This window comes from Triticum dicoccoides, chromosome 3B, assembly GCF_002162155.2.
Source record: "Triticum dicoccoides isolate Atlit2015 ecotype Zavitan chromosome 3B, WEW_v2.0, whole genome shotgun sequence".
Taxonomy (NCBI): Eukaryota; Viridiplantae; Streptophyta; class Magnoliopsida; order Poales; family Poaceae; genus Triticum; species Triticum dicoccoides.
Window position 1 is genome coordinate 78,844,130 of NC_041385.1, and position 24,511 is coordinate 78,868,640.

A 24,511-nucleotide genomic window follows, 5' to 3' on the forward strand; every position below is an offset into this window, starting at 1 on the left:
CCCCTCCTCATTCGCACGAAACGCTAGCCACTTGCTAGTCCACTTCACTTTCACGGCTCATCTCAAATGATCAGCCTTCTCCGGCATGACAGGCAGTGGATCCGAGTCCGGCAACTTCGGGTCCATCGACGGAGACATTGTCCCGTGTGAGGATGGGAGGAGTTTGCCATCCACCTGGCTCTCCTCATCATATTGTCAACATATACTCTGTACAACTAGTATTCATCCCAAAACACTCCATAATTTTTTTTAAACGAACACAACATCCTACTACTTTGTACAACAAGAACAAGGAGGGGTGGGGGAGTAGAGAAGGAGGGAGGGAGGAGTGTTGACTGTTGGAAATATGCCCTAGAGGCAATAATAAAAGTATTATTATATTTCAATGTTCATGATAAATGTCTTTTATTCATGCTATAACTGTATTATCCGGAAATCGTAATACACGTGTGAATACTTAGACCACAATATGTCCCTGGTGAGCCTCTAGTTGACTAGCTCGTTATGATCAACAGATAGTCATGGTTTCCTGACTATGGACATTGGATGTCGTTGATAACGGGATCACATCATTAGGAGAATGATGTGATGGACAAGACCCAATCCTAAGCATAGCATAAAAGATCGTGTAGTTCGTTTTGCTAGAGCTTTGCCAGTGTCAAGTATCTCTTCCTTCGACCATGAGATCGTGTAACTCCGGATACTGTAAGAGTGCCTTGGGTGTATCAAATGTCACAACGTAACTGGGTGACTATAAAGGTGCATTACAGGTATCTCCGAAAGTATCTGTTGGGTTGACACGGATCGAGACTGGGATTTGTCACTCCGTATGACGGAGAGGTATCTCTGGGCCCACTCGGTAATGCATCATCATAATGAGCTCAATGTGACCAAGGTGTTGGACACGGGATCATGCATTATGGTACGAGTAAAGTGACTTGCCGGTAACGAGACTGAACAAGGTATTGGGATACCGACGATCGAGTCTCGGGCAAGTAACGTACCGATTGACAAAGGGAATTGCATACAGGGTTTGATCGAATCCTCGACATCGTGGTTCATCCGATGACAACATCGAGGAGCATGTGGGAGCCATCATGGGTATCCAGATCCCGCTGTTGGTTATTGACTGAGAGCGTCTCGGTCATGTCTGCATGTCTCCCGAACCCGTAGGGTCTACACACTTAAGGTTCGGTGACGCTAGGGTTATTAGGAAGACTAGTATGTGACTACCGAATGTTGTTCGGAGTCCCGGATGGGATCCTGGACGTCACGAGGAGATCTGGAAGGGTCCGGAGGTAAAGATTTATATATGGGAAGTTGTCAAACGGACACCGGGAAGTTTCGGGGTCATACCGGTATTGTACCGGGGCCACCGGAAGGGTTCCGGGGGTCCACCGGGAGGGGCCACCCCTCCCGGGGGGCCACATGGGCTGCGTGGGGCAGGGAGCCAGCCCCTGGTGGGCTGGCCGCACCCCCCTCCCTTGGGCCCATGCGCCTAGGGTTGAGGGGGAACCCTAGAGGGGGCGCCCCCCTTGGCTTGGGGGGCAAGCCACCCTCTCCCCTCTCCCCTAGGCCGCCGCACCCCCCCTAGATGGGTTCTAGGGGGCCGGCCCCCTTCTCCCTTCCCCCTATAAATAGAGGGGTGAGGGGAGGGCAGCCGAACCACCCTCCAAGGCGCAGCCCTCCCCTCCCCAACACCTCTCCTCCTCCGTTGTGTGCTTGGCGAAGCCCTGTCGGAGTACTGCCTCTCCACCATCACCACGCCGTCGTGCTGCCGGTGGAGCTGTCTTCCTCAACCTCTCCTTCCCCCTTGCTGGATCAAGAAGGAGGAGACGTCTCCCGTCCCGTACGTGTGTTGAACGCGGAGGTGCTGTCCGTTCAGCACTTGGTCATCGGTGATTCGAATCACGTCGAGTACGACTACATCATCACCTTGCAAGCTTCCGCACGCGATCTACAAGTGGTATGTAGATGCTAACTCTCTCCCTTGACTCGTTGCTTAGATGAACTCATAGATGGATCTTGGTGAAACCGTAGGAAAAATTTTAATTTTCTGCAACGTTCCCCAACAGTGGCATCATGAGCTAGGTCTATGCGTAGTTCTCTTTGCATGAGTAGAACACAATTTTGTTGTGGGCGTGGATTTTGTCATCTTACTTGCCTCTACTAGTCTTTTCTTGCTCAACGGTATTGTGGGATGAAGCGGCCCGGACCAACCTTACACGTACGCTTACGTGAGACCGGTTCCACCGACTGACATGCACTAGTTGCATAAGGTGGCTGGCGGGTGTCTGTCTCTCCCACTTTAGTTGGAGCGAAATCGATGAACAGGGCCCTTATGAAGGGTAAATAGAAGTTGACAAAATCACGTTGTGGTGATTCGTAGGTAAGAAAACGTTCTTGCTAGAACCCAATTGCAGCCACGTAAAAGATGCAACAACAATTAGAGGACGTCTAACTTGTTTTTGCAGTGATTGATCATGTGATGTGATATGGCCAGAAGTTGTGATGAATGATGAATTGTGATGTATGAGATCATGTTCTTTGTAATAGGATTCACGACTTGCATGTCGATGAGTATGACAACCGGCAGGAGCCATAGGAGTTGTCTTTATTTTTTGTATGACCTGCGTGTCATTGAATAACGCCATGTAAACTACTTTGCTTTATTGCTAAACGTTAGTCATAGAAGTAGAAGTAGTCGTTGGCGTGACAACTTCATGAAGACACGATGATGGAGATCATGATGATGGAGATCATGGTGTCAAGCCGGTGACAAGATGATCATGGAGCCCCGAAGATGAAGATCAATGGAGCTATATGATATTGGCCATATCATGTCACAACTATATAATTGCATGTGATGTTTATTATGTTTATGCATCTTGTTTACTTAGGACGATGGTAGTAAATAAGATAATCCCTTACAAAAATTTCAAGAAGTGTTCTCCCCTAACTGTGCACCATTGCTACAGTTCGTCGCTTCTAAGCACCACGTGATGATCGGGTGTGATGGATTCTTACGTTCACATACAACGGGTGTAAGACAGTTTTACACAGCGAAAACACTTAGGGTTAACTTGACGAGCCTAGCATGTGCAGACATGGCCTCGGAACACGGAGACCGAAAGGTCGAACACGAGTCGTATGGAAGATACGATCAACATGAGAATGTTCACCGACGATGACTAGTCCGTCTCACGTGATGATTGGACACGGGCTAGTCGACTCGGATCGTGTAACACTTAGATGACTAGAGGGATGTCTAATCTAAGTGGGAGTTCATAATTTGATTATTATCATGAACTTAGTCTAAAACCTTTGCAAATATGTCTTGTAGATCAATGGCCAACGCTAATGTCAACATGAACTTCAACGCGTTCCTAGAGAAAACCAAGCTGAAAGATGATGGCAGCAACTATACGGACTGGGTCCGAAACCTGAGGATCATCCTCATAGCTGCCAGGAAACAATATGTCCTAGAAGGACCGCTAGGTGACGCTCCCGTCCCAGAGAACCAAGACATTATGAATGCTTGGCAGTCTCGTGCTGATGATTACTCCCTCGTTCAGTGCGGCATGCTTTACAGCTTAGAACCGGGGCTCCAAAAGCGTTTTGAGCACCACGGAGCATATGAGATGTTCGAAGAGCTGAAACTGGTTTTTCAAGCTCATGCCCGGGTCGAGAGATATGATGTCTCCGACAAGTTCTACAGTTGTAAGATGGAGGAAAACAGTTCTGTCAGTGAGCACATCCTGAAGATGTCTGGGTTGCACAACCGTATGACCCAGCTGAACATTAACCTCCCAGATGAGGCGGTCATTGACAGAATCCTCCAGTCGCTCCCACCAAGCTACAAGAGCTTTGTGATGAACTACAACATGCAGGGGATGGAAAAGACCATTCCTGAAGTGTTCTCGATGCTGAAGTCAGCAGAGGCTGAAATCAAGAAAGAACATCAAGTGTTGATGGTCAATAAGACCACTAAGTTCAAGAAGGGCAAGGGTAAGAAGAACTTCAAGAAGGACGGCAAAGATGTTGCCGCGCCTGGTAAGCCAGTTACCGGGAAGAAGTCAAAGAATGGACCCAAGCCTGAGACTGAGTGCTTTTATTGCAAGGGGAAGGGTCACTGGAAGCGGAACTGCCCCAAATACTTAGCGGGTAAGAAGGCCGGCAACACCAAAGGTATATTTGATATACATGTGATTGATGTGTACCTTACCAGTACTCGTAGTAACTCCTGGGTATTTGGTACCGGTGCCGTTGCTCATATTTGTAACTCACAGCAGGAGCTGCGGAATAAACGGAGACTGGCGAAGGACGAGGTGACGATGCGCGTCGGGAATGGTTCCAGAGTCGATGTGATCGCCGTCGGCACGCTACCTCTACATTTACCTACGGGATTAGTTTTGAACCTTAATAATTGTTATTTAGTGCCAAGTTTGAGCATGAACATTGTATCTGGATCTCGTTTAATACGAGATGGCTACTCATTTAAGTCTGAGAATAATGGTTGTTCGATTTATATGAGAGATATGTTTTATGGTCATGCTCCGATGGTCAATGGTTTATTCTTAATGAATCTCGAGCGTAATATTACACATGTTCATAGTGTAGATGCCAAAAGATTTAAAATTGATAACGATAGTCCCACATACTTGTGGCACTGCCGCCTTGGTCACATTGGTGTCAAGCGCATGAAGAAGCTCCATGCCGATGGACTTTTAGAGTCTCTTGATTATGAATCGTTTGACACGTGCGAACCATGCCTTTTGGGCAAAATGACCAAGACTCCGTTCTCCGGAACAATGGAGCGAGCAACCAACTTGTTGGAAATCATACATACCGATGTGTGCGGTCCAATGAGCGTTGAGGCTCGCGGAGGATATCGTTATGTTCTCACTCTCACAGATGACTTGAGTAGATATGGGTATGTCTACTTAATGAAACACAAGTCTGAGACCTTTGAAAAGTTCAAGGAATTTCAGAATGAGGTAGAGAATCAACGTGACCGAAAGATAAAATTCTTACGATCAGATCGTGGAGGAGAATACTTAAGTCACAAATTTGGTACACACTTAAGGAAATGTGGAATCGTTTCACAGCTCACGCCGCCTGGAACACCTCAGCGAAACGGTGTGTCCGAACGTTGTAATCGCACCCTATTGGATATGGTGCGGTCTATGATGTCTCTTACCGATTTACCGCTATCATTTTGGGGATACGCTCTAGAGACAGCTACATTCACTTTAAATAGGGCACCGTCTAAATCCGTTGAGACGACACCGTATGAATTATGGTTTGGAAAGAAACCTAAGCTGTCGTTTCTAAAAGTTTGGGGATGCGATGCTTATGTCAAGAAACTTCAACCTGAAAAGCTCGAACCCAAGTCGGAAAAATGCGTATTCATAGGATACCCTAAGGAAACTGTCGGGTATACCTTCTACTTAAGATCCGAAGGCAAGATCTTTGTTGCCAAGAACGGATGCTTTCTGGAAAAAGAGTTTCTCTCAAAAGAAGTAAGTGGGAGGAAAGTAGAACTCGATGAAGTACTACCTCTCGAACGGGAAAGTGGTGCAGCTCAGGAAAATGTTCCTGTGATGCCCACACCAACTGAAGAGGAAAACATTGATGATGATCAAGGTACTTCGGATCAAGTTACTGCTGAACTTCGTAGGTCCACAAGGACACGTTCCGCACCAGAGTGGTACGGCAACCCTGTCCTGGAAATCATGTTGTTAGACAACAATGAACCTTCGAACTATGAAGAAGCGATGGCGGGCCCGGATTCCAACAAATGGCTTGAAGCCATGAAATCCGAGATAGAATCCATGTATGAAAACAAAGTATGGACTTTGACAGACTTGCCCGATGATCGGCGAGCGATAGAAAACAAATGGATCTTTAAGAAGAAGACGGACGCGGATGGTAATGTTACAATCTATAAGGCTCGACTTGTCGCTAAGGGTTATCGACAAGTTCAAGGGATTGACTACGACGAGACTTTCTCTCCCGTAGCGAAGCTGAAGTCCGTCCGAATCATGTTAGCAATTGCCGCATACTATGATTATGAGATATGGCAAATGGACGTCAAAACGGCATTCCTTAACGGGCATCTTAAGGAATAACTGTATATGATGCAGCCGGAAGGTTTTGTCGATCCTCGGAACGCTAACAAAGTATGCAAGCTCCAGCGATCCATTTATGGACTGGTGCAAGCATCTCGGAGTTGGAACATTCGCTTTGATGAGATGATCAAAGCGTTTGGGTTTATGCAGACTTATGGAGAAGTCTGCGTTTACAAGAAAGTGAGTGGGAGCTCTGTAGCATTTCTCATATTATATGTAGATGACATACTCTTGATGGGAAATAATATAGAATTTCTGGACAGCATTAAGGCCTACTTGAATAAGTGTTTTTCAATGAAGGACCTTGGAGAAGCTGCTTATATATTAGGCATCAAGATCTATAGAGATAGATCGAGACGCCTCATAGGTCTTTCACAAAGCACATACCTTGATAAGATTTTGAAGAGGTTCAAAATGGATCAGTCCAAGAAGGGGTTCTTGCCTATGTTACAAGGTGTGAGATTGAGCTCGGCTCAGTCACCGACCATGGCAAAAGATAAAGAAGAGATGAGTGTCATCCCCTATGCTTCAGCCATAGGATCTATTATGTATGCCATGCTGTGTACCAGACCCGATGTAAACCTTGCCGTAAGTTTGGTAGCAAGATACCAAAGTAATCCCGGCAAGGAACACTGGACATCGGTCAAGAATATCCTGAAGTACCTGAAAAGGACGAAGGACATGTTTCTCGTTTATGGAAGAGACGAAGAGCTCGTCGTAAAGGGTTACGTCGACGCTAGCTTCGACTCAGATCTGGATGACTCTAAGTCACAAACCGGATACGTGTATATGTTGAATGGTGGAGCAGTAAGCTGGTGCAGCTGCAAGCAGAGCATCGTGGCGGGATCTACGTGTGAAGCGGAGTACATGGCAGCCTCGTAGGCAGCGCATGAAGCGATTTGGGTGAAGGAGTTCATCACCGACCTAGGAGTCATACCCAATGCGTCGGGGCCGATCAAACTCTTCTGTGACAACACTGGAGCTATTGCCCTCGCCAAGGAGCCCAGGTTTCACAAGAAGACCAGGCACATCAAGCGTCGTTTCAACTCCATCCGTGAAAATGTTCAAGATGGAGACATAGAGATTTGCAAAGTGCACACGGATCTGAATGTCGCAGATCCGCTGACTAAACCTCTCTCGCGTGCAAAACATGATCAACACCAGAACTCTATGGGTGTTCGATTCATCACAATGTAACTAGATTGGTGACTCTAGTGCAAGTGGGAGACTGTTGGAAATATGCCCTAGAGGCAATAATAAAAGTATTATTATATTTCAATGTTCATGATAAATGTCTTTTATTCATGCTATAACTGTATTATCCGGAAATCGTAATACACGTGTGAATACTTAGACCACAATATGTCCCCGGTGAGCCTCTAGTTGACTAGCTCGTTGTGATCAACAGATAGTCATGGTTTCCTCACTATGGACATTGGATGTCGTTGATAACGGGATCACATCATTAGGAGAATGATGTGATGGACAAGACCCAATCCTAAGCATAGCATAAAAGATCGTGTAGTTCGTTTTGCTAGAGCTTTGCCAGTGGCAAGTATCTCTTCCTTCGACCATGAGATCGTGTAACTCCCGGATACCGTAAGAGTGCCTTGGGTGTATCAAACGTCACAACGTAACTGGGTGACTATAAAGGTGCATTACAGGTATCTCCGAAAGTATCTGTTGGGTTGACACGGATCGAGACTGGGATTTGTCACTCCGTATGACGGAGAGGTATCTCTGGGCCCACTCGGTAATGCATCATCATAATGAGCTCAATGTGACCAAGGTGTTGGACACGGGATCATGCATTACGGTACGAGTAAAGTGACTTGCCGGTAATGAGACTGAACAAGGTATTGGGATACCGACGATCGAGTCTCGGGCAAGTAACGTACCGATTGACAAAGGGAATTGCATACAGGGTTTGATCGAATCCTCGACATCGTGGTTCATCCGATGACAACATCGAGGAGCATGTGGGAGCCATCATGGGTATCCAGATCCCGCTGTTGGTTATTGACTGAGAGCGTCTCGGTCATGTCTGCATGTCTCCCGAACCCGTAGGGTCTACACACTTAAGGTTCGGTGACGCTAGGGTTATTAGGAAGACTAGTATGTGACTACCGAATGTTGTTCGGAGTCCCGGATGGGATCCTGGACGTCACGAGGAGATCCGAAAGGGTCCGGAGGTAAAGATTTATATATGGGAAGTTGTCAAACGGACACCGGGAAGTTTCGGGGTCATACCGGTATTGTACCGGGGCCACCGGAAGGGTTCCGGGGGTCCACCGGGAGGGGCCACCCCTCCCGGGGGGCCACATGGGCTGCGTGGGGCAGGGAGCCAGCCCCTGGTGGGCTGGCCGCACCCCCCTCCCTTGGGCCCATGCGCCTAGGGTTGAGGGGGAACCCTAGAGGGGGCGCCCCCCTTGGCTTGGGGGGCAAGCCACCCTCTCCCCTCTCCCCTAGGCCGCCGCACCCCCCCTAGATGGGTTCTAGGGGGCCGGCCCCCTTCTCCCTTCCCCCTATAAATAGAGGGGTGAGGGGAGGGCAGCCACACCACCCTCCAAGGCGCAGCCCTCCCCTCCCCAACACCTCTCCTCCTCCGTTGTGTGCTTGGCGAAGCCCTGTCGGAGTACTGCCTCTCCACCATCACCACGCCGTCGTGCTGCCGGTGGAGCTGTCTTCCTCAACCTCTCCTTCCCCCTTGCTGGATCAAGAAGGAGGAGACGTCTCCCGTCCCGTACGTGTGTTGAACGCGGAGGTGTTGTCCATTCAGCACTTGGTCATCGTGATTCGAATCACGTCGAGTACGACTACATCATCACCTTGCAAGCTTCCGCACGCGATCTACAAGTGGTATGTAGATGCTAACTCTCTCCCTTGACTCGTTGCTTAGATGAACTCATAGATGGATCTTGGTGAAACCGTAGGAAAAATTTTAATTTTCTGCAACGTTCCCCAACATTGACTACCTCATATTTTAGCTCTGCTCGTCGGCATTGCGCCGGTCATCGACGTCCGTGGTTGGACAGTTGGGTGGGAGCGGCTGCTCGCGGTAGGGCCTCGCTGTCTGCCGGCACAAGCAACTCGACGGGGAAGCAGAGGCTAAACTGGTGCGGGGGATGGAGGCGGAGGGTGGGCTAGGCGCGCGGCGCTTGAGGGACACAAGCAGCTGCTGCTAGGAACCCTAGCCGTCTGGGTCCGGAGTAGTGGTTGATCTGTTCGTTTGGAGGTGATTGCCTAGTGGGTTTGCTCATGGTCTTCTATCCATCCCATCGTTTTTCGCTTGGGAGTGGCAAAAGTAGGTAAATACTGCCTCTGTTCGGAATTACTCGTCCAAGAAATGATTGTATCTAGATGTATTTTAGTTGTAGATACATCCATTTCTATCTATTTTTGTGACAAGTAATTCCGAACGGAGGGAGTAGTAAGCAATTTCTAGAGGACGGCTGAACGGTTCGCTAAGAATCTCGAGAAGTTGAGGTAGGCTGGCTGTGAGATTTGCACCACGTGGAAGTTATAGGTTTTACAAAAGTTGATGTCAAAATTTTCCCTTTGGTTAGCTTCTAGCTTTTTGAAAGCCGAAGTTACAAAAATAAGCTCAACCAAACACAGGCTAACTCATGCTTCAAAACTGTACTAACCATATTTCAAGATTGTACTAACTTGTGCTCCCCCATTTTGAAGCACAATTGTGCTACCATGAAAACACATGTGCCTGAGGCGCGGGCCTCCCGCACGACGGCGGTGGAGGTGGTTTCCTCCCGCTCGGCCTTGATGTTGCTGCTCCCGTCACTCGGATCTTCTCTCGGGTCCTCTTGGCCTCGTGGTGGTGTTCGCAGCGAGACGGTGTTGGAGGCGGCGCAACCGTGTTGGCGCATAGTTGGGCGGTGGTTTGGTTGGTCGGTGGGGTTTGGCGTGCGGGAGAAATCCTTGCCGGTTCGTCCGGCTCCGATGCGGTGACACCGGCGGGTGCCACTATCCCTTCGTGGAGGGTGTCGGGAGTAGCTATCCCCCACCTCCCTCTGCGTACTGGGGGAAACCCTAGGACTTGTCCGGGCAGCAGCGTCGTCGGTGTCGCATCCCTTCTTGGAGGTGCTGCTTAGTTCGCGGTAGTTCGGAGCCTTGGGCTATGGTGGTTTGTTTCCGGAGGGCGCAGCGGTCGCGTGTCTTCCTCGCTTTGTCGAGCTGCCGTTGTTGACATTTATTTTTTCTTCTTTTTTTTGGGCTTGTTGTGTTGCTCGCCCCGGCATTGCGATGTGTACTATGGTGGTTTGCTTTGGAATACAAAGCGGGGAAAACCCTTTTTCGATAAAACACATGTGTACTAAGTTGTGTTCCTATATATTGAAGCAAAATTATGCTCCCATAAAGAAATGGGCATGTGTTTCGCAAAGTTTACCAACTTTGTGCTCCCGTGAAGCACATATGTGCTTCACTTTTGAAGAAGCACGGTTGTGCTTTCACACAAAGAACCGGACGAGAATTTAGGGCACGCAAGTGCGGGGGCACTTGGGTCCCTGGTGCCGCCTTTTTATTTTGGCTTCCGATTTTGAAAGTTCTATAACTTTTAAATGAAAATTTTAAATTAAGTTGTGTTTTCATATTCGCATTTCTCGTGACCAACTCTTTGAAATAAGAACCATTTTGAATATATTTTGACGACTTTTAAAAAAAAATATGTTAAGTTTTAATGTTGAAACTTAGTACGAGCGGTCGATAAAAAACAATTATTCTGTGTCTACGACCAAGAGGAAAAATTACCTAAAATTTTATCTCTAAAACTTGTTGAAATTGGGCATTTTTAGATGCAAAAACTGTAAATTTTATCCTTGAATCTTAAAGTTTTTTGAGAGATTTTTTTACTATGCTCTCGTGCGTGATTTCAACTACTTTATGAATCGTGATGCAAATCCAACGAACGGCAGGGCTTGACAGTTGAGTGCCCTCGCACTTACGTGGCACTGCAAATTTCCGATAAAGAAGCACATATCTACTTCACACGTGAAGCACACCCTATGCTCCATGAAGAAACCCGACGAGTAGATTAAAACAAAAGGAGAAAAAAAACACAAGAAAAAACAAAGAAACAAAACGTCACAAGGAGAAAAGTGTTTGCCATGCGACACGTGGCACGCTAGCCCCACGGATGGCACCATTCAGCTCAAAAAAAGGACGAGAGGGGAGAAATGCTTGGTACTTCCTTTAGATCACTAAAACTAAAGTAGTGATCTAAATGCTTTTATATTTCTTTACCTTTTTAAGGGAGGACGAAAATGATTGATATATTTTTCAGGAAAGTTGTTCTCTTTGTATGATTTTCGGGAAGCTGTTTGTCACACGAGATGAACGGCCGACTACTTACTGACACGGTCGTACGCCACAACTTGTACATGTAGCACGGGAATACGCAGGGCCCAACAGTTCATGGGCCCAACAGATTAAAATAAATTTTCGAGTACGAACTGGACCGGATACCGCCAAAAGAGGCCAGGCCAGCCCAACTTCCCTTCCTCTCCGTGCTCCGCGTCCACTCCCTCACTCACTCACCGGCTCACCGCCACCGCCACCGCCACGGTAATGCCGCCGCCGATGGGAATGCGGGCGCTTCTGCTGCTCCTGATGCTCGCCTTCGCCGCCGGCACGACCAGTGCCCGCCCTAGCGGAGAAAGCCCGATCAAGAACGTGGTGGTGCTGGCGCTGGAGAACCGGTCCTTCGACCACATGCTGGGCTGGATGCGCCGCCTGCTCGGCCTCCCCATCGACGGCCTCACCGGCGCCGAGTGCAATGTCGACCCCACCAACTCCTCCCTCCCGCCCGTCTGCGTCTCCGCCGACGCCTCCCTCGTCGTCCCCGACGACCCCGGCCACTCCTTCGAGGACGTGCTCGACCAGGTCTTCGGGTTCCGCCCCAACTCCACCGCCGGCGCCGCCGACCAGCCGGCTCCCCCCACCATGTCGGGCTTCGTGCGCTCCGCGCTCTCCGTCAACTCCCTGCTCTCCTCCGCCGTCATGCGGGGCTTCACCCCGTCCCTCCTCCCGGCCTTCTCCGCGCTCACCGCCGACTTCGCCGTCTTCGACCGCTGGTTCTCCTCCCTCCCGGGCCCCACGCAGCCCAACCGCCTCTTCCTCTACTCCGCCACCTCCCACGGCGCCGTCGCGCACGACAAGTGGAACCTCCTCCGCGGCTACCCGCAGCACACCATCTTCGACTCCCTCGCCGCCGACGGCCGCCGCTTCAACGTCTACTTCAAGACCATCCCCACCACCCTCTTCTACCGCAACCTCCGCACCGTGCGCGCCGCCGCCCAGAGCTTCCACTTCTACGACTCCGCATTCAGGGACCACGCCCGGAGGGGGCGGCTGCCGGCGCTGTCCGTCATCGAGCCCAGGTACTTCGACCTCACCGGCACACCCGCCGACGACGACCACCCGGCCCACGACGTCGCCAACGGGCAGAGGCTCGTCAAGGACGTGTACGAGACGCTGCGGGCCAGCCCACAGTGGAACGACACCCTGCTCATCGTCACCTACGACGAGCACGGCGGCTTCTACGACCACGTCGCCACGCCCGTCGCCGGCGTGCCCAGCCCCGACGGCCTCAGGGGCCCCGTCCCCTTCTTCTTCAAGTTCGACCGGCTCGGGGTCAGGGTGCCCACAATGATGGTGTCGCCGTGGATCAAGAAGGGGACGGTGGTGGGGCGACCGCCGAACGGGCCGACGGCCACATCCGAGTACGAGCACTCCTCCATCCCGGCGACCATCAAGAAGATCTTCAACCTCAGATCTGATTTCCTCACCAAAAGAGACGAATGGGCAGGCACATTTGAGCACATCTTCACCCAACTCGACCAACCAAGGACAGATTGCCCAGGTACTACTACTGAGGATCTCTCACATGAACACAATGGGGAATTTGGCAGATTTATAGTCAGAGTTCACTTAATTTAGAAGTATTATAGTCAGATTTCACTTAATTTAGCAGAATTATAGTCACATTTCACTTAATTTGGATCCTCTCTACTTAATACTACCGAGGATCTCTCACATGAACACAATGGGGAATTCATTTCAGCAGAATCATGGTCATCACAATTCCACTTATTCAGATGCTCTCTACATAATTTGAAGCTTAAAGAGTATGAATGAAGAATGGGAAATTTGGCAGAACTATAGTCACAATTCACTTAATTTGGATGCTCTCTGCTTAGTTTGAAGCTTACAGTATGAATGAAGAAACTTTGTTCTGTTTTCATCCTTTACAGAGACTTTGCCAGAAGTACCATTTGAGAGAACAACCCCAGCGAAAGAACACGGAATTCTCTCGGATTTCCAGCGTGAGCTCGTCGAATTAGCAAGCTTCTTGAACGGCGACTACATGTTGACGAGTTCCGCTCAGGAGACGCAGAAAAAGATGACCGTGAAGCAGGCCGACACATATGTGAGACGAGCCATCAAAGGTTTTCTGCAGGCAAGTAAGCAGGCCAGACAATTAGGCGCAAATGAGTCTGCAATTGTTACCATGAGGTCATCTTTGACAAGTAAGAGTACCACCACAAGTCCTTAATTAGATAACTCAAAGGCTTAGCAAGGCTAGCATCTATGATGTTGTGAAATATTAGTATATATGAAATGCCATGTAACACAATTATAACCGAATAGGGGGCTGCAAGAACCTTAACTGTATAGCCCCTTTTGCCAATGTAATACTCATTTTTACCTCAAAAATGTAGAGTGCACATCTGGGGAATTTCCTTGAATTTCGTTATGGAGGAACACATTATTATATATTCATTACCGAGGAACATATTATTATATATAACAAAAAATTACGGAGGACAATTGTCTTTGACAAATGATTACCTGGGGTGTTTGTTTGTTTTAGTTTATTGTTCACTGAGACTGGTTGGAGGGATGTATAAAATTTATCTTCTTATTTATTTATTTTAGAGTGGACATTGTTTGGTATATATGGGCCATAACCCATTGAGCTTCTGATATCTCAACCTCTCTATGGCAAAGCCTATTAAGTAGTCAACATTTCGATCGTTATTTGTACTTCTGTGAGCATGATCATCTGGAACACTAGCATAGCAGACACAGAAGAGGGGGAATCAGGAGTAGTAACTAGTAGTTGGTTGACCCAGTGCTGGATGCCTGGATCGGTCAAGTACCTTGTGACATAATTATAACTGAATAGGGGCCTCCGAGAGCCTTCATGATACAGCCCTGATTGCCTATGTAGCTAACTTTTACATTGAAATGTAATGCACATGTGTGGACCATTTGCTTGAATTTCGTTACAGAGGAACATATTATATCTATAACGAGAAATTACGGGGGACAATTGTCTTTGGGCAAATGGTTACCTATGGTGCTTTGTGTTAAATTTGTTGTTCACTGAGAAAGTTAGACTGATTGGAGGGATGTGTGATTTCAAGTTATGGACATAATCAAGCTTAGGTTCTTATCTTTTCATTTTAGATTGGCCATGGTTTGGTTCAAATGGATCATAACCCATTGGGCTTCTTATATCTCAATGTTTCTTCTGCAAAGCATAGCTAGTGCAGTGGCAGCTATTGAGGAGGGATCTATTCTGACAAGCATATCTGTTTGTTAATAGAGACAGGATTTCTTCCTCGAACATTTCAGCCGTTTGTTGTGTTTCTGTCGACATGATCATCTGCAACACCTTTGCTGATGCTGGATTCATCTTTGCGTCTGTCTTTAAGACTGTTTTTCTGATTGTGCTTGTTACCAAACTTTCAGTCAGATTTGTATTTAATTTTTTTCGTATTCTTGCAAGTTATAGATCACTATCATTGTGTAAAGCAGGGGGCCTAGAGTAAGTAATGAAGTTCCTGATAAACCTGGAGTTGAAACAAGGTCCCTTTCATGCTTTTGATTCAGAAAGCAAGCAACCAAAGGCTTCATCATGCATGCATGGTCCATTCAGCACACCACTAGTCCATTCTTGTTTTTGCTTTGGTAGCCGACACAGACATTCCACTTACTCCCTAACCGATACATATTCTCAGTCTCACCCACGGACACACGCAGTGATCTAATCTTGTCAATGTGACAGACCTATGAACAGCATGCTTTAACCTGTCAAGTCACGACAAGACAAAGACTTGGCATGAGATTTGCGGGGGTCCGGACTCTTCTACTACTTCACCATCATCTTTCATGTTCTCGAGCGCACGTCTAAATGCGTGTCATTTTAATTATGATCATCTTTCGTGCTTTTGCTTTTTTGCAAGAGAGGATCCTTATGAAGAAGACAACGCTCAAATCGCCAGTAACTACTGCCTATCGGTGTAACTTGGTAACTAGGAACTTGCTTTTGCTTGCTGTTTATCAGGAACCATTTCTGTGTGGTCAGGAAAGTTAGTAAGATTTGGTGTGTGGCTATTTAGGTGTCCTCTGCCTACCCAGTTCATCGGTCTGCTTAAGTAGTTAGCTGTCCACCAAAACCAACCAATGGTTAACCTAGCTGAGCTTCCTTTCTGAAGCCATGTACTCCTACATAGACAACTTTTTTTTAGACAAATTCCCCTTACCAACAACAAGTATACTCTTATCAGCTCCTATGCATCCAGTAACCTGCTGAGTTTCCTTTTTCATCAGTCTTACAAACACATCTGAAATCTGTTCTACATGGTTTATTGTGAGACAGAAACATGAATGGCATGACATGCTCCCTCTGTAAAAAAGTAGTATAAGAGTGTTTAGATAGTGATCTAAACGCTCTTATATTGCTTTACGGAGGGAGTACTAGTTAGCAGTTACTTCTGTTAACTACTCCAGCACCAATTATTGATCCATTTAATTTACTGGACACCAGATTGCTTAGGAACAGAAAATTCCAGCCTTTACAACTGCCTCTTAACTGCCCAAGTGAAAAGTAGTCCATTTTTAGTGCTTATGAAAGACTTAGACTGCCCTTGCCCTTGCCTGGTGTGGTAACCCTAAAGAGGCCACGTTTCTTCCTGGAATGAATGGAATGTGCATGCATGAAAGCTCTGCTGCAACCTCCTTTCCTCCATCTACTGGCATTGTATGGCCACCATATAGCACTGCTGCACAAAGAGACCGAGCATCTTCTATTCTATCCGAGGAGGAGGAGGAGACGGAGGGTGGAGAGGGGAGAAGATGCAGGACTGGTCCTGCTGACATTATCTTTAACTAAAGTGACATTTTGATTACCAAGGAAATTATCTGCATCTTGGTAACTAAAATGACGTTTTAATTAGCAGTAACTGTTGAGATTTAACAAGGAACTTACAAATAACATGCTTTGACCTGTCAAGTCACGACGAAGATTTGCGGTGGTCTGGACTCTACCAGTGCATGCTTTTAACCATCTTCTTTCATTCTCTCGAACGCGCGTCTAATTGCGTGTCATTTTTAGCTACCATCATCTTTCATGCTTTTTCTTTTCACCCAGACAAATTTCAAACTATCAGTAGCTATTGTCTAATTGTGTGAGTTGATAACAAGGAACTTGCTTTTGCCAGCTGTTTTATCAGGAATCTTTTTTGTGTGGTCAGGAAATCTTTTTTGTGAGGATCTCCATTTAGGTGTCCTCTTCCTATCCAGTTCATTGGTCTGACTTTGAAGTGACAGCTTAATTAATTATTAGGTGCCCTCACCAACCAATGGTTAACCTAGCTGACCTCCCTTTCTGAAGCCATGTACATACCCCTACACAGGCAGCTTATTCCCCTTGCCAACAATTAGTGTCACTTAGCTCCTATGCTTGCAGTAACCTGCTGGCTTCCCTTTTTTATCAGTCCTATTAAAACATCTGAATTACTGCTGTGTAATGCATGGTATGTTGTGAGACAGAAACATGAATCAGTGCCACTACATCTGTTAAATACTCCAACACCAGTTATTGATCCTTAATTTATTCTACACCAGATTGGTTAGGAACAGAGAAGCATGAATAGCATGTTTTGTGAGACAGAAAAACATGAATAGCATGAACAGCATGCCATACTTGTTGCTAGATCTGACCAATTGTTGATCCAATTAATTAATTTATTCTGCACCAAATATATTGTTTAGGAACAGAAAATTTCCAGCCTTCCTAACTGCCTCCAACTGCCCAAGTGAAAAGGGGTCCATTTTTGGTGCTCATAAAAGGCTCGGCTGCCCTTTGCCTGTTGTGGTTAAAGTAGAGAGGCCGTGTTTCTTCTTCCTGGAATGATGGCATGTGCAGCATGAATGAAAGCTCTGCCCCAACCTCCTCCTCCTCCTCCTCCTCCATCTACTGGTATCCATTGTATGGCCATTATATAAAGACTGCACAAAGAGATAGACTGGCTAGCTTAGCTGCTACTATATAGACAGGCTCCTCCTCTGCAGTGTGTCAGAGCATACTCTGTTCTACCTTAGGAGGAGGAGACAGAAGTTAGAGGGAGGGAGGAGAAGATGCAGGACTGGGCTGGAGTGTTCATCCCTCTGGTGCTCTTCATCCTGCTGTCGCCGGGGCTGCTGTTCCAGATCCCCGGCAAGTGCCGGATCATCGAGTTCGGCAACTTCCACACCAGCGCCGTGTCCATCATCGTCCACGCCATCATCTTCTTCAGCTTCGCCGCCATCTTCCTCATCGCCGTCGGGGTGCACATCGACCTCGGCCCCTAAACCGAACCCGGTGTTCCGTGTTTTCGCCATCCATCCATCAGCTGAACATGTAGCTGGGCTGGGTTCTCTGAAAGTTTAGGGTATTGTTTCTGTGGGTTCATGCATAATAGTGTCCCTCGCTCGCTCGCCGTGTCGATCGGCGATGTTGCCGTGGCGACTGAGGATGAAACTGGTTCTTTGCTTGTAGCTAGATTCACTTACCACAAGATAAATAAAGCTCTGTTTCTGTGACACTTCTCATCATTCAGATTGTTTGCGTTTCCCTTGTGTCTGAAGCTGCTTCAGGAGAGGACGAAGCAGGTTAGCAGTAGTAGTTACAGTGTCTGTCAGATACAGCAGTGTGGGTCGGACAGGAGTGTTTGGTGTGGAGTCGCGGTAGGATGTGAGTGGTGCAGGAAAGGAACAAAATGGAGAGCATCCATCAAAGTCCCCAGCTGAGGGTGAGTGGATAATTCCTCGTTCTAAAAGAAACGCACAGAGCATTCAGTGAAGAAGTGAGCCTGGTTTTGAGAGTGATTGAGGAAGAAATTTGTTCCTAGCTAAGATTCAGCCACCTCTGAAGATGAATTTTCATTTTGTAACCTCCATCCTTGTTCAGATTGTTTGCATTTCTCTTCTCCCTGAAACTGCTTCAGCGCCGCTGCTGCGCCGAGGAAACAAGGTCAGTAGTTACAGCGTGTGTGGTGTAAAATGAGCTCAGGTAACAAAGGAGGGTTTGGTGTCGAGTCGCGGTGCTGTGTTGGACTTTATCTACAAAGCGGGGCGAAAGCCTGCTTTCTGAGTAGCGAGTGCTGCAGGAAAGGAACAAAATCCAGCTTAGGTGAGTGTGACCTCGTGTCAAAAGCAACACTCTTCACTGAAGCAGAGTAGGTGAGGATGGTGTCTGTCTTGGCTACTGTAGCTGGCCGGTGTGCCTGATGTGTAGCCGTGCTGACAAGTGAGCATACATGCAGGCTGCGTCGTTAAGCTTCTGACAGTGACATACAATCTGCACACACACACACACATACATACACCAGTCAAGTGTACAGTGGTTAGTTAGTGGCATCAGGAAACACAGATCACATGTTCAGCTGGTGTAGTACACGAGGCAACGCAAGGCAAGATGATGAGAGACACAAGTGATCTTCTTCCAGACTGCAAATAAGTTGCCTAGGTCTCACAAGATGTAGTGGTAGCCTTTGGGGTCTCAGAAGCCGTGATGTGATGGATGCGTTTTGTTTTGTTGCCTCGGTCCACCCAACACTGAGCTCGCCTGCTAATGACAATTCCTCGCCGGCCGGCCGGCCGGCCGCCACTCCCTGGACGGCACGGCAGCTCGCCCGATCTGGTCACGCCAGACGCCACACTGTCATCACCGTCGTCGTCATCGTCCCGCCAACGTTCTATTTATAGATGGAAACCTAGCTAGGAGAGCAGCACTAGCATTAGTAAGAGTGTAAGACAGAGTTCTTGAGGAGAGAGGGGCGGCGCTCACCGTTGATCGGATCGTCTCCATGTCGGGCGACTGGGGCCCGGTGCTGATCGCGACGGCCTTCTTCGTGGTGATGCTGCCGGGGCTCATCTGCGAGATCCCCGGCGGCGGGGGGCGCGGCCGGCCCGAGTTCCACAGCATGAAGACCAACGGCATCGCCATGTTCGTCCACACCGTCATCTTCTTCGCCTTCTGCGCCATCTTCATGGTCGCCGTCGGCGTCCACGTCTACGCCGGCTAGCCCTCCGGCACCATACATTCTACCACAAGACCACCGGCTAGCTATCGTGTGTGTTCCATGTTTGATTTTTTTCTCTCTTTTTTTATCCATACATGCTCAGGATTGTCTGTCAGCTCATCAACCTGTGATTTATTGAATGGTTGATTTGAGCCGTACCCCCAAAAAATACCAAAAAAAAAGTGCAATTCGGTATCACCAGTCAAAGAGGGCTAAAATTGCTGAGTGGATTTCATCGACCCAAGAAAAAAAATCTAAGAAAAAAACGAGACCAGATTGGCATGTTCAAGTTTCACAGCTTTGATTTAAAAAAAAACTTTGATTTACATGCAACAGACACATCACAACCAGCTTTTGTTCCTTCTTCCTTGAGTGGAACCAACAGAGCTTCCACCTCTCTACATAATTTAATCATGAGACAACAATTGCATAATTTGCATTGAGCTGCGCTGAATTCCCACAAAATTCAGCGCTACCACAAACATCCGGCAGGGAATCAATCACCGGTCGGTCACCGGCGTCTTCGCAAATGGGGTTATTGCCTCCTGCTGCTGCTGCTGGAAGGAGAAGAGGCCATCTTTCCCTCGACGTACTGAGCGAATTTCACCCTTGGGCCCTGAATTCATTCAAAGACACAGTTGCTTAGTTAAACCGACTCCATCGAGTTCTCATGGCAAACCGTTGCGCAAGGTAGAGGGAGGCCACTCACAGGAATTTTGCAGTGAGAGTTGAGCTCAGCCAGCATCTGCTGCCGGCGCTCCTTGGCCACCTCCTCTACCCGCAACGCCCTCTGGCAAGCTTCCATCTGCTCCTGCTGCATATTTAACAGAAATGTTTCTTCAGTACTGAGGGTTTTTTTTAAAAAAAGGCAAATATATTGCAAGTCACAGTGATGCTACAGGCAGCTAAAATCTTCAAACAGGATTCTCATCCATGATGAGTTAACAGGCAAAATAAATTATAAGCTGAGAAAGGGCAGGCCAGATTACAGGCATTGCACTCCCAGGTTTTAATTTAGTGTTGAAAGCCAGTTTCCTAATATGTTTTACTAGTATGTTTGCACACATAAATAGAATACACAAGCAGTGCCATGCAGAGGGCTCATGTCAGATATAACCATGATTTAAAAACTGCGGCCAAGTTTAAAAAACGCATGTGGGTGACAGCCTGAATTAAGTCTTGGTCCTGACAATGAATTTTCATTTAGGCAGATGATGATTCATTTAAAACAAGTAGCAAAGCAAAATATATTCAGCGTTTCTCTCCTTTGGAAAGAAATGCAAGTGTAGAACTTCATCACAAGGACGAGAAACTGAAAGTGAAGTGCCGGTGAATACACTTACTTGGCCAGAAGATTTCTCCGCCAGACTCCTAAGACTTGCCACCTCCTCCAGTAAGTTCACTATTATATCATCTGCCTCTTGCATTTGCTTCCTAGAGAACTCAAAAGCTCTATCAGCACGTAGACGAAATACGCTGCAGTCCAAGCACATGCAGATGCCCCTGCACCCCATTGTATGCCTCTTAAGTATTCCCTTCTTTGGAGAAAGTTTCTTCGGAGAAAAGCCCCGTTTCTTCAGAAAAGAGGCGCCGCTGAAAGCGCCACTGCTAGGGGAGGGTATCTTCGGAGAAAGGCATTGTTGTTCCAAACAAGGAGAACCCAATGGAGACGGTGTGCCCACTTTACTCAACCCTGATTCAGCATGTGCAACACAACCAGACATTCCCTCTGCTGATAAGGGTGAGCCAATAGAAGGTTCAGAAGGCTTGCTGATCATTCCCACATCAAGCAGTAGGCCACCAAGAGAAGCCACAGAATCATGCCTCTCTGGTGCGCCATGTGGATCAGCTCCACCATCCACCATTACTGTCTTGATAGAACATCCTGACTCTGGGCTCTGGCATTGTTGTGCTACAGGAAGATCAGCATTGCATGACTCCTTTGAGCCACATGCCTGAGGCTGATCTTTCATCAGAAACTCACCCTTGTCTGCTGCTAATCCACTTGACTCATCTCCATCTGCAGTCAATGCTGGTTTCTCTGTTACCTCTTTCATTTCATCTGTATCGCCATCCTCAGGAGATACTTCAGAGACAGCAGACTGGATATCTTTGCCATTAAGTACAGAATTCTCATCTGATTTTGTTGCCTTTTCTTCAACTATCCTCTCAGCTTCAGCTACATCACTTTCCTTAGCAGAGCCGTCTGAGACAGCAAGCTGACACTGACCACCAGCCAGGACATCATTCCTCTCCAATGTTAGCTCACCCTTGTCTGGGGATAATAGGTCTCCATCTGAAGCCAACACTTCTTGTGTGACTTTCTGCATTTCAGCTGTACTGACATCCAGAGAGACTTCTGTAACTGGAACAACAGACTGAAGCTGTACACCCTTCAAAAGATAGTTCTCATCTGGTATAAATGATATTTCTTCTACAATTCTGTCAAGTTCAGCTTGGTAGCATGCTTCAGGAGAGCCTTCTGAGACAGAAAGATGATTTCCACTAGCCAACACATCATTTTCAGGCAATGCTAATTGCTTCTCTTCCGAGACTGTTTGAAGTTTGGCCATGTCTTCTTTCTGAGAAGAGGTTTCTGATACAGAAAGACAACAGCACACTATAAGAACAAACAACTCTAAAATAAGTGTCACGGATCATTAAACAGCAAAATACAGCAATGGACTCACCATTCTGCATGAGAAATGGCAGCATCCTCTTGTAACTAAATGAGCTTCGATGGGGAACAAACTTTGACCTCATGCAGCGGGGAATGGACTGAAACAGGCAGAAGAATACATGATGTCAATTGTCAAAACTATACAGGAAATGCAGTTAACATTGTTTAATTTACACGTGCAAATAAGAGACATAGTTTCAAGAGCTCACCGGCTTGCTGCTTGCAAGATCACCAGGTACAATCTTGGTTTCCTCTTTGGCACTGTCACAGCAATCCTTCACCTCCTGAGTTCCTTCAGCCTTCACAACAGGTGGCTCTACAGAATCCATAGGAACAGGCTTCTCATCTGATTTTGATGCCTTCTCTTCCACGGTGCTTTCAACTTCAGCTACATTTTCTTCATCAGGAGTGTCTTCTGAAACAGGAGGCTGGCGCTGTCCACCGGCTGGGACAGCATCTGATGCTAATGCACCCTTCTCTGAAGACAATGGGTCTCCAACTGAAGCTAGCTCTTCTCCTTGTGTGGCTTTCTGCACTTCAGCTGCACTGGCATCCAGAGAAACTTCTACAGTGGCAGGCTGGATCTGTCCACTGGCCTGGACATCATTCTGGTCAGATGTAATTTGTTTCTCTTCAGACAATCTTCTGAACTTGGCCCTGTCTCCTTCCTGAGAGGAGATGTCTGGTACAGAAAGATAATAGCACACTATCAGAAAGCCGAACTCTAAGAGAAGCGCAGTAAGATCACAATCAGCTGCACGCAGCAGTCGACTCACCGTTCTCCATGAGAAATGGCAGCATCCTCTTGTAGCTGAATGAGCTCGGGTGATGAACAAACTTTGACCTCGTGCAGCGGGCAAGAGACTGAAACGAGCAGAAGCACAGATTATCTCAGTGCTATGCAGGAAATGTAACCAGCCCTGCGTAATTTAGACGCAAACAAGAGACGTGGTAGTATCAAGAAACTCACGGGCTTGCTGCTTGCGAGATCAACAGGGACGACAACCTTGGTTTCTTCTTTGACACTGTCACAGATCTCACTGTCTGTTCCATCCTTCACAACAGGCGGCTCCACGGAACCCACAGGAGCAGCTCCGCCTTGACTCCCAACCACAGGAGGCATCTCATCAGCCAACCCAGAGTCAGATCTGCTGAGCTCCTTGTTTGGGATGGGAACCTTGTTTTCCGAGGGCATGTCCTTGACGCTTGAGATATCTGAACCTGTAAAACACGGTCGAGGAAATGGGGAATGAAATGCGAGCCCAAGCACACGAACACGGGGGGGAGGGGAACCAAGTAAGAGGGTGGGTGGTGCTGCTACCTTTGTTGGCCATCTGGTTGAGGAAAGGGAGCAGCCTCCGGTAGCCGAAGGAGCCCGGGTCGCGCACGAGCTTGGACCGCGGCAGGATCTGATCCATTCACCGACGAAGCGGGATGAGATGGGGAACAGCAGAGAGGTCGAGAGATGCGTAAGGAAGGAGCGGGATCAAGAAACAGCGGGGGGACTCACCGGCTTCCTCTCGCGGTCTTCGGCCGCCGCCGCCGGCTCCGGCGGGGTGCTCTGGATCTGGACGGATCCGGGCTTGGCGGCGGCGGCGGCGCACTCGGGGGAGACGTCGAGCGTCGCGGACGCGGGAGGGACGACGCGGCGGAGGCGGAGGTCCTTGACGGACGCGCCGCCGCCGGCGGCGGCACCCCCGTCCCCTTCGACGAGGTGGAGCAGGAGCTTGGCGTGGCGGCGGGAGGTGATGCCGCCGACCGGCGTGGCCGGGATCTGCTGGCTCGGCATGGTGGGGGCGGTGGGGGCGGCGGCTGCGTTCGCGCGCGCCTCGGGCTCGGGAGCTGTCTGGGCGGGATTGGGCGATGGGAGAGGGAGGGTTTGGGGGGGGAGAAGAGGACGGGATTGGGCGGCAAAGCTGGGCTGTTTTGGCGCCAAAACGGGTTCGAGGCGGGGAGGCGGGCTGGTGAAATTGAATTCTTTCTTTTTACGGGGAAAGCCGCGTAGGTTTTTCGAAGCTTGAACGGTAAAAAATGCGGGGTGCCCCGCGAGAGTTTATTTCTTTCTAAAAAAAATTAAACGAGATTTCGTTTCTTTCTGATTTTAGAGGATTTTCCGTATGATCAAATTTCCACTCTTGTTCCTGCATGAAAGCTGCCAAAAAAGGGTGAAATTTAGCGAATGTGCGATGATACTACTATATGGGTGTACTCATTCTGTAAAGAAATATAAGAGCGTTTGCTGGGGGAGTAACAGGCAGATGTTACCTTGAGTTGCGAGGCGGCTAAGTTGTTGAGAAATGTAGGGCATGTTTTGGTTATTATGGCATCTCCAA

At 48.1% G+C, this 24,511-nt stretch overlaps 4 protein-coding genes across 5 annotated transcripts; 3 read left to right on the forward strand and 1 right to left on the reverse strand.

Annotated features, from left to right (window-relative positions):
- Positions 1-11,605: 11,605 nt before the first annotated feature.
- LOC119274842 (non-specific phospholipase C6-like) lies at positions 11,606-13,980 on the forward strand. The gene is made up of 2 exons (XM_037555575.1): positions 11,606-13,008; positions 13,400-13,980. Exons 1-2 carry the CDS (start codon positions 11,715-11,717, stop codon positions 13,699-13,701), a joined length of 1,596 nt encoding a protein of 531 aa, XP_037411472.1. The 5' UTR covers positions 11,606-11,714; the 3' UTR covers positions 13,702-13,980.
- Positions 13,981-17,328: 3,348 nt separating this feature from the next.
- LOC119274843 lies at positions 17,329-18,029 on the forward strand. Its single transcript, XM_037555576.1, has one exon. The coding sequence runs from the start codon at positions 17,574-17,576 to the stop codon at positions 17,784-17,786; it is 213 nt and encodes a 70-aa protein (XP_037411473.1). The 5' UTR covers positions 17,329-17,573; the 3' UTR covers positions 17,787-18,029.
- An 842-nt stretch (positions 18,030-18,871) lies between these two features.
- On the forward strand, positions 18,872-19,697 carry LOC119274845. The gene has a single exon (XM_037555579.1). The coding sequence runs from the start codon at positions 19,283-19,285 to the stop codon at positions 19,499-19,501; it is 219 nt and encodes a 72-aa protein (XP_037411476.1). The 5' UTR covers positions 18,872-19,282; the 3' UTR covers positions 19,502-19,697.
- Positions 19,698-19,797: 100 nt separating this feature from the next.
- Positions 19,798-24,029, reverse strand: LOC119274844. 2 transcript variants are annotated; one of them, XM_037555578.1, is made up of 9 exons: positions 23,689-24,029; positions 23,500-23,587; positions 23,149-23,399; positions 22,955-23,042; positions 22,388-22,860; positions 22,189-22,276; positions 20,842-22,094; positions 20,208-20,309; positions 19,798-20,114 (listed from the first exon to the last, which is right to left on the reverse strand). In XM_037555578.1, exons 1-9 carry the CDS (start codon positions 23,965-23,967, stop codon positions 20,034-20,036), a joined length of 2,703 nt encoding a protein of 900 aa, XP_037411475.1. In that variant the 5' UTR covers positions 23,968-24,029; the 3' UTR covers positions 19,798-20,033. The 2 variants fall into 2 exon arrangements, with proteins under 2 accessions (XP_037411475.1, XP_037411474.1); XM_037555577.1 differs by having other exon boundaries at positions 20,208-20,312; positions 23,689-24,027.
- Between the last annotated feature and the right edge of the window lie 482 nt (positions 24,030-24,511).

Coding starts and splice junctions, on each gene's coding strand:
- LOC119274842 (XM_037555575.1), top strand. CDS start 11,715: ATGCCGCCGCCGATGGGAATGCGGGCGCTTCTGCTGCTCCTGATGCTC. Junction 13,009..13,399: donor ACCAAGGACAGATTGCCCAG/GTACTACTACTG, acceptor CATCCTTTACAG/AGACTTTGCCAGAAGTACCA.
- LOC119274843 (XM_037555576.1), top strand. CDS start 17,574: ATGCAGGACTGGGCTGGAGTGTTCATCCCTCTGGTGCTCTTCATCCTG.
- LOC119274845 (XM_037555579.1), top strand. CDS start 19,283: ATGTCGGGCGACTGGGGCCCGGTGCTGATCGCGACGGCCTTCTTCGTG.
- LOC119274844 (XM_037555577.1), bottom strand. CDS start 23,967: ATGCCGAGCCAGCAGATCCCGGCCACGCCGGTCGGCGGCATCACCTCC. Junction 22,861..22,954: donor GCCATTTCTCATGGAGAACG/GTGAGTCGACTG, acceptor TTTCTGTACCAG/ACATCTCCTCTCAGGAAGGA. Junction 20,313..20,841: donor CGGAGAAATCTTCTGGCCAA/GTAAGTGTATTC, acceptor TTAAATATGCAG/CAGGAGCAGATGGAAGCTTG.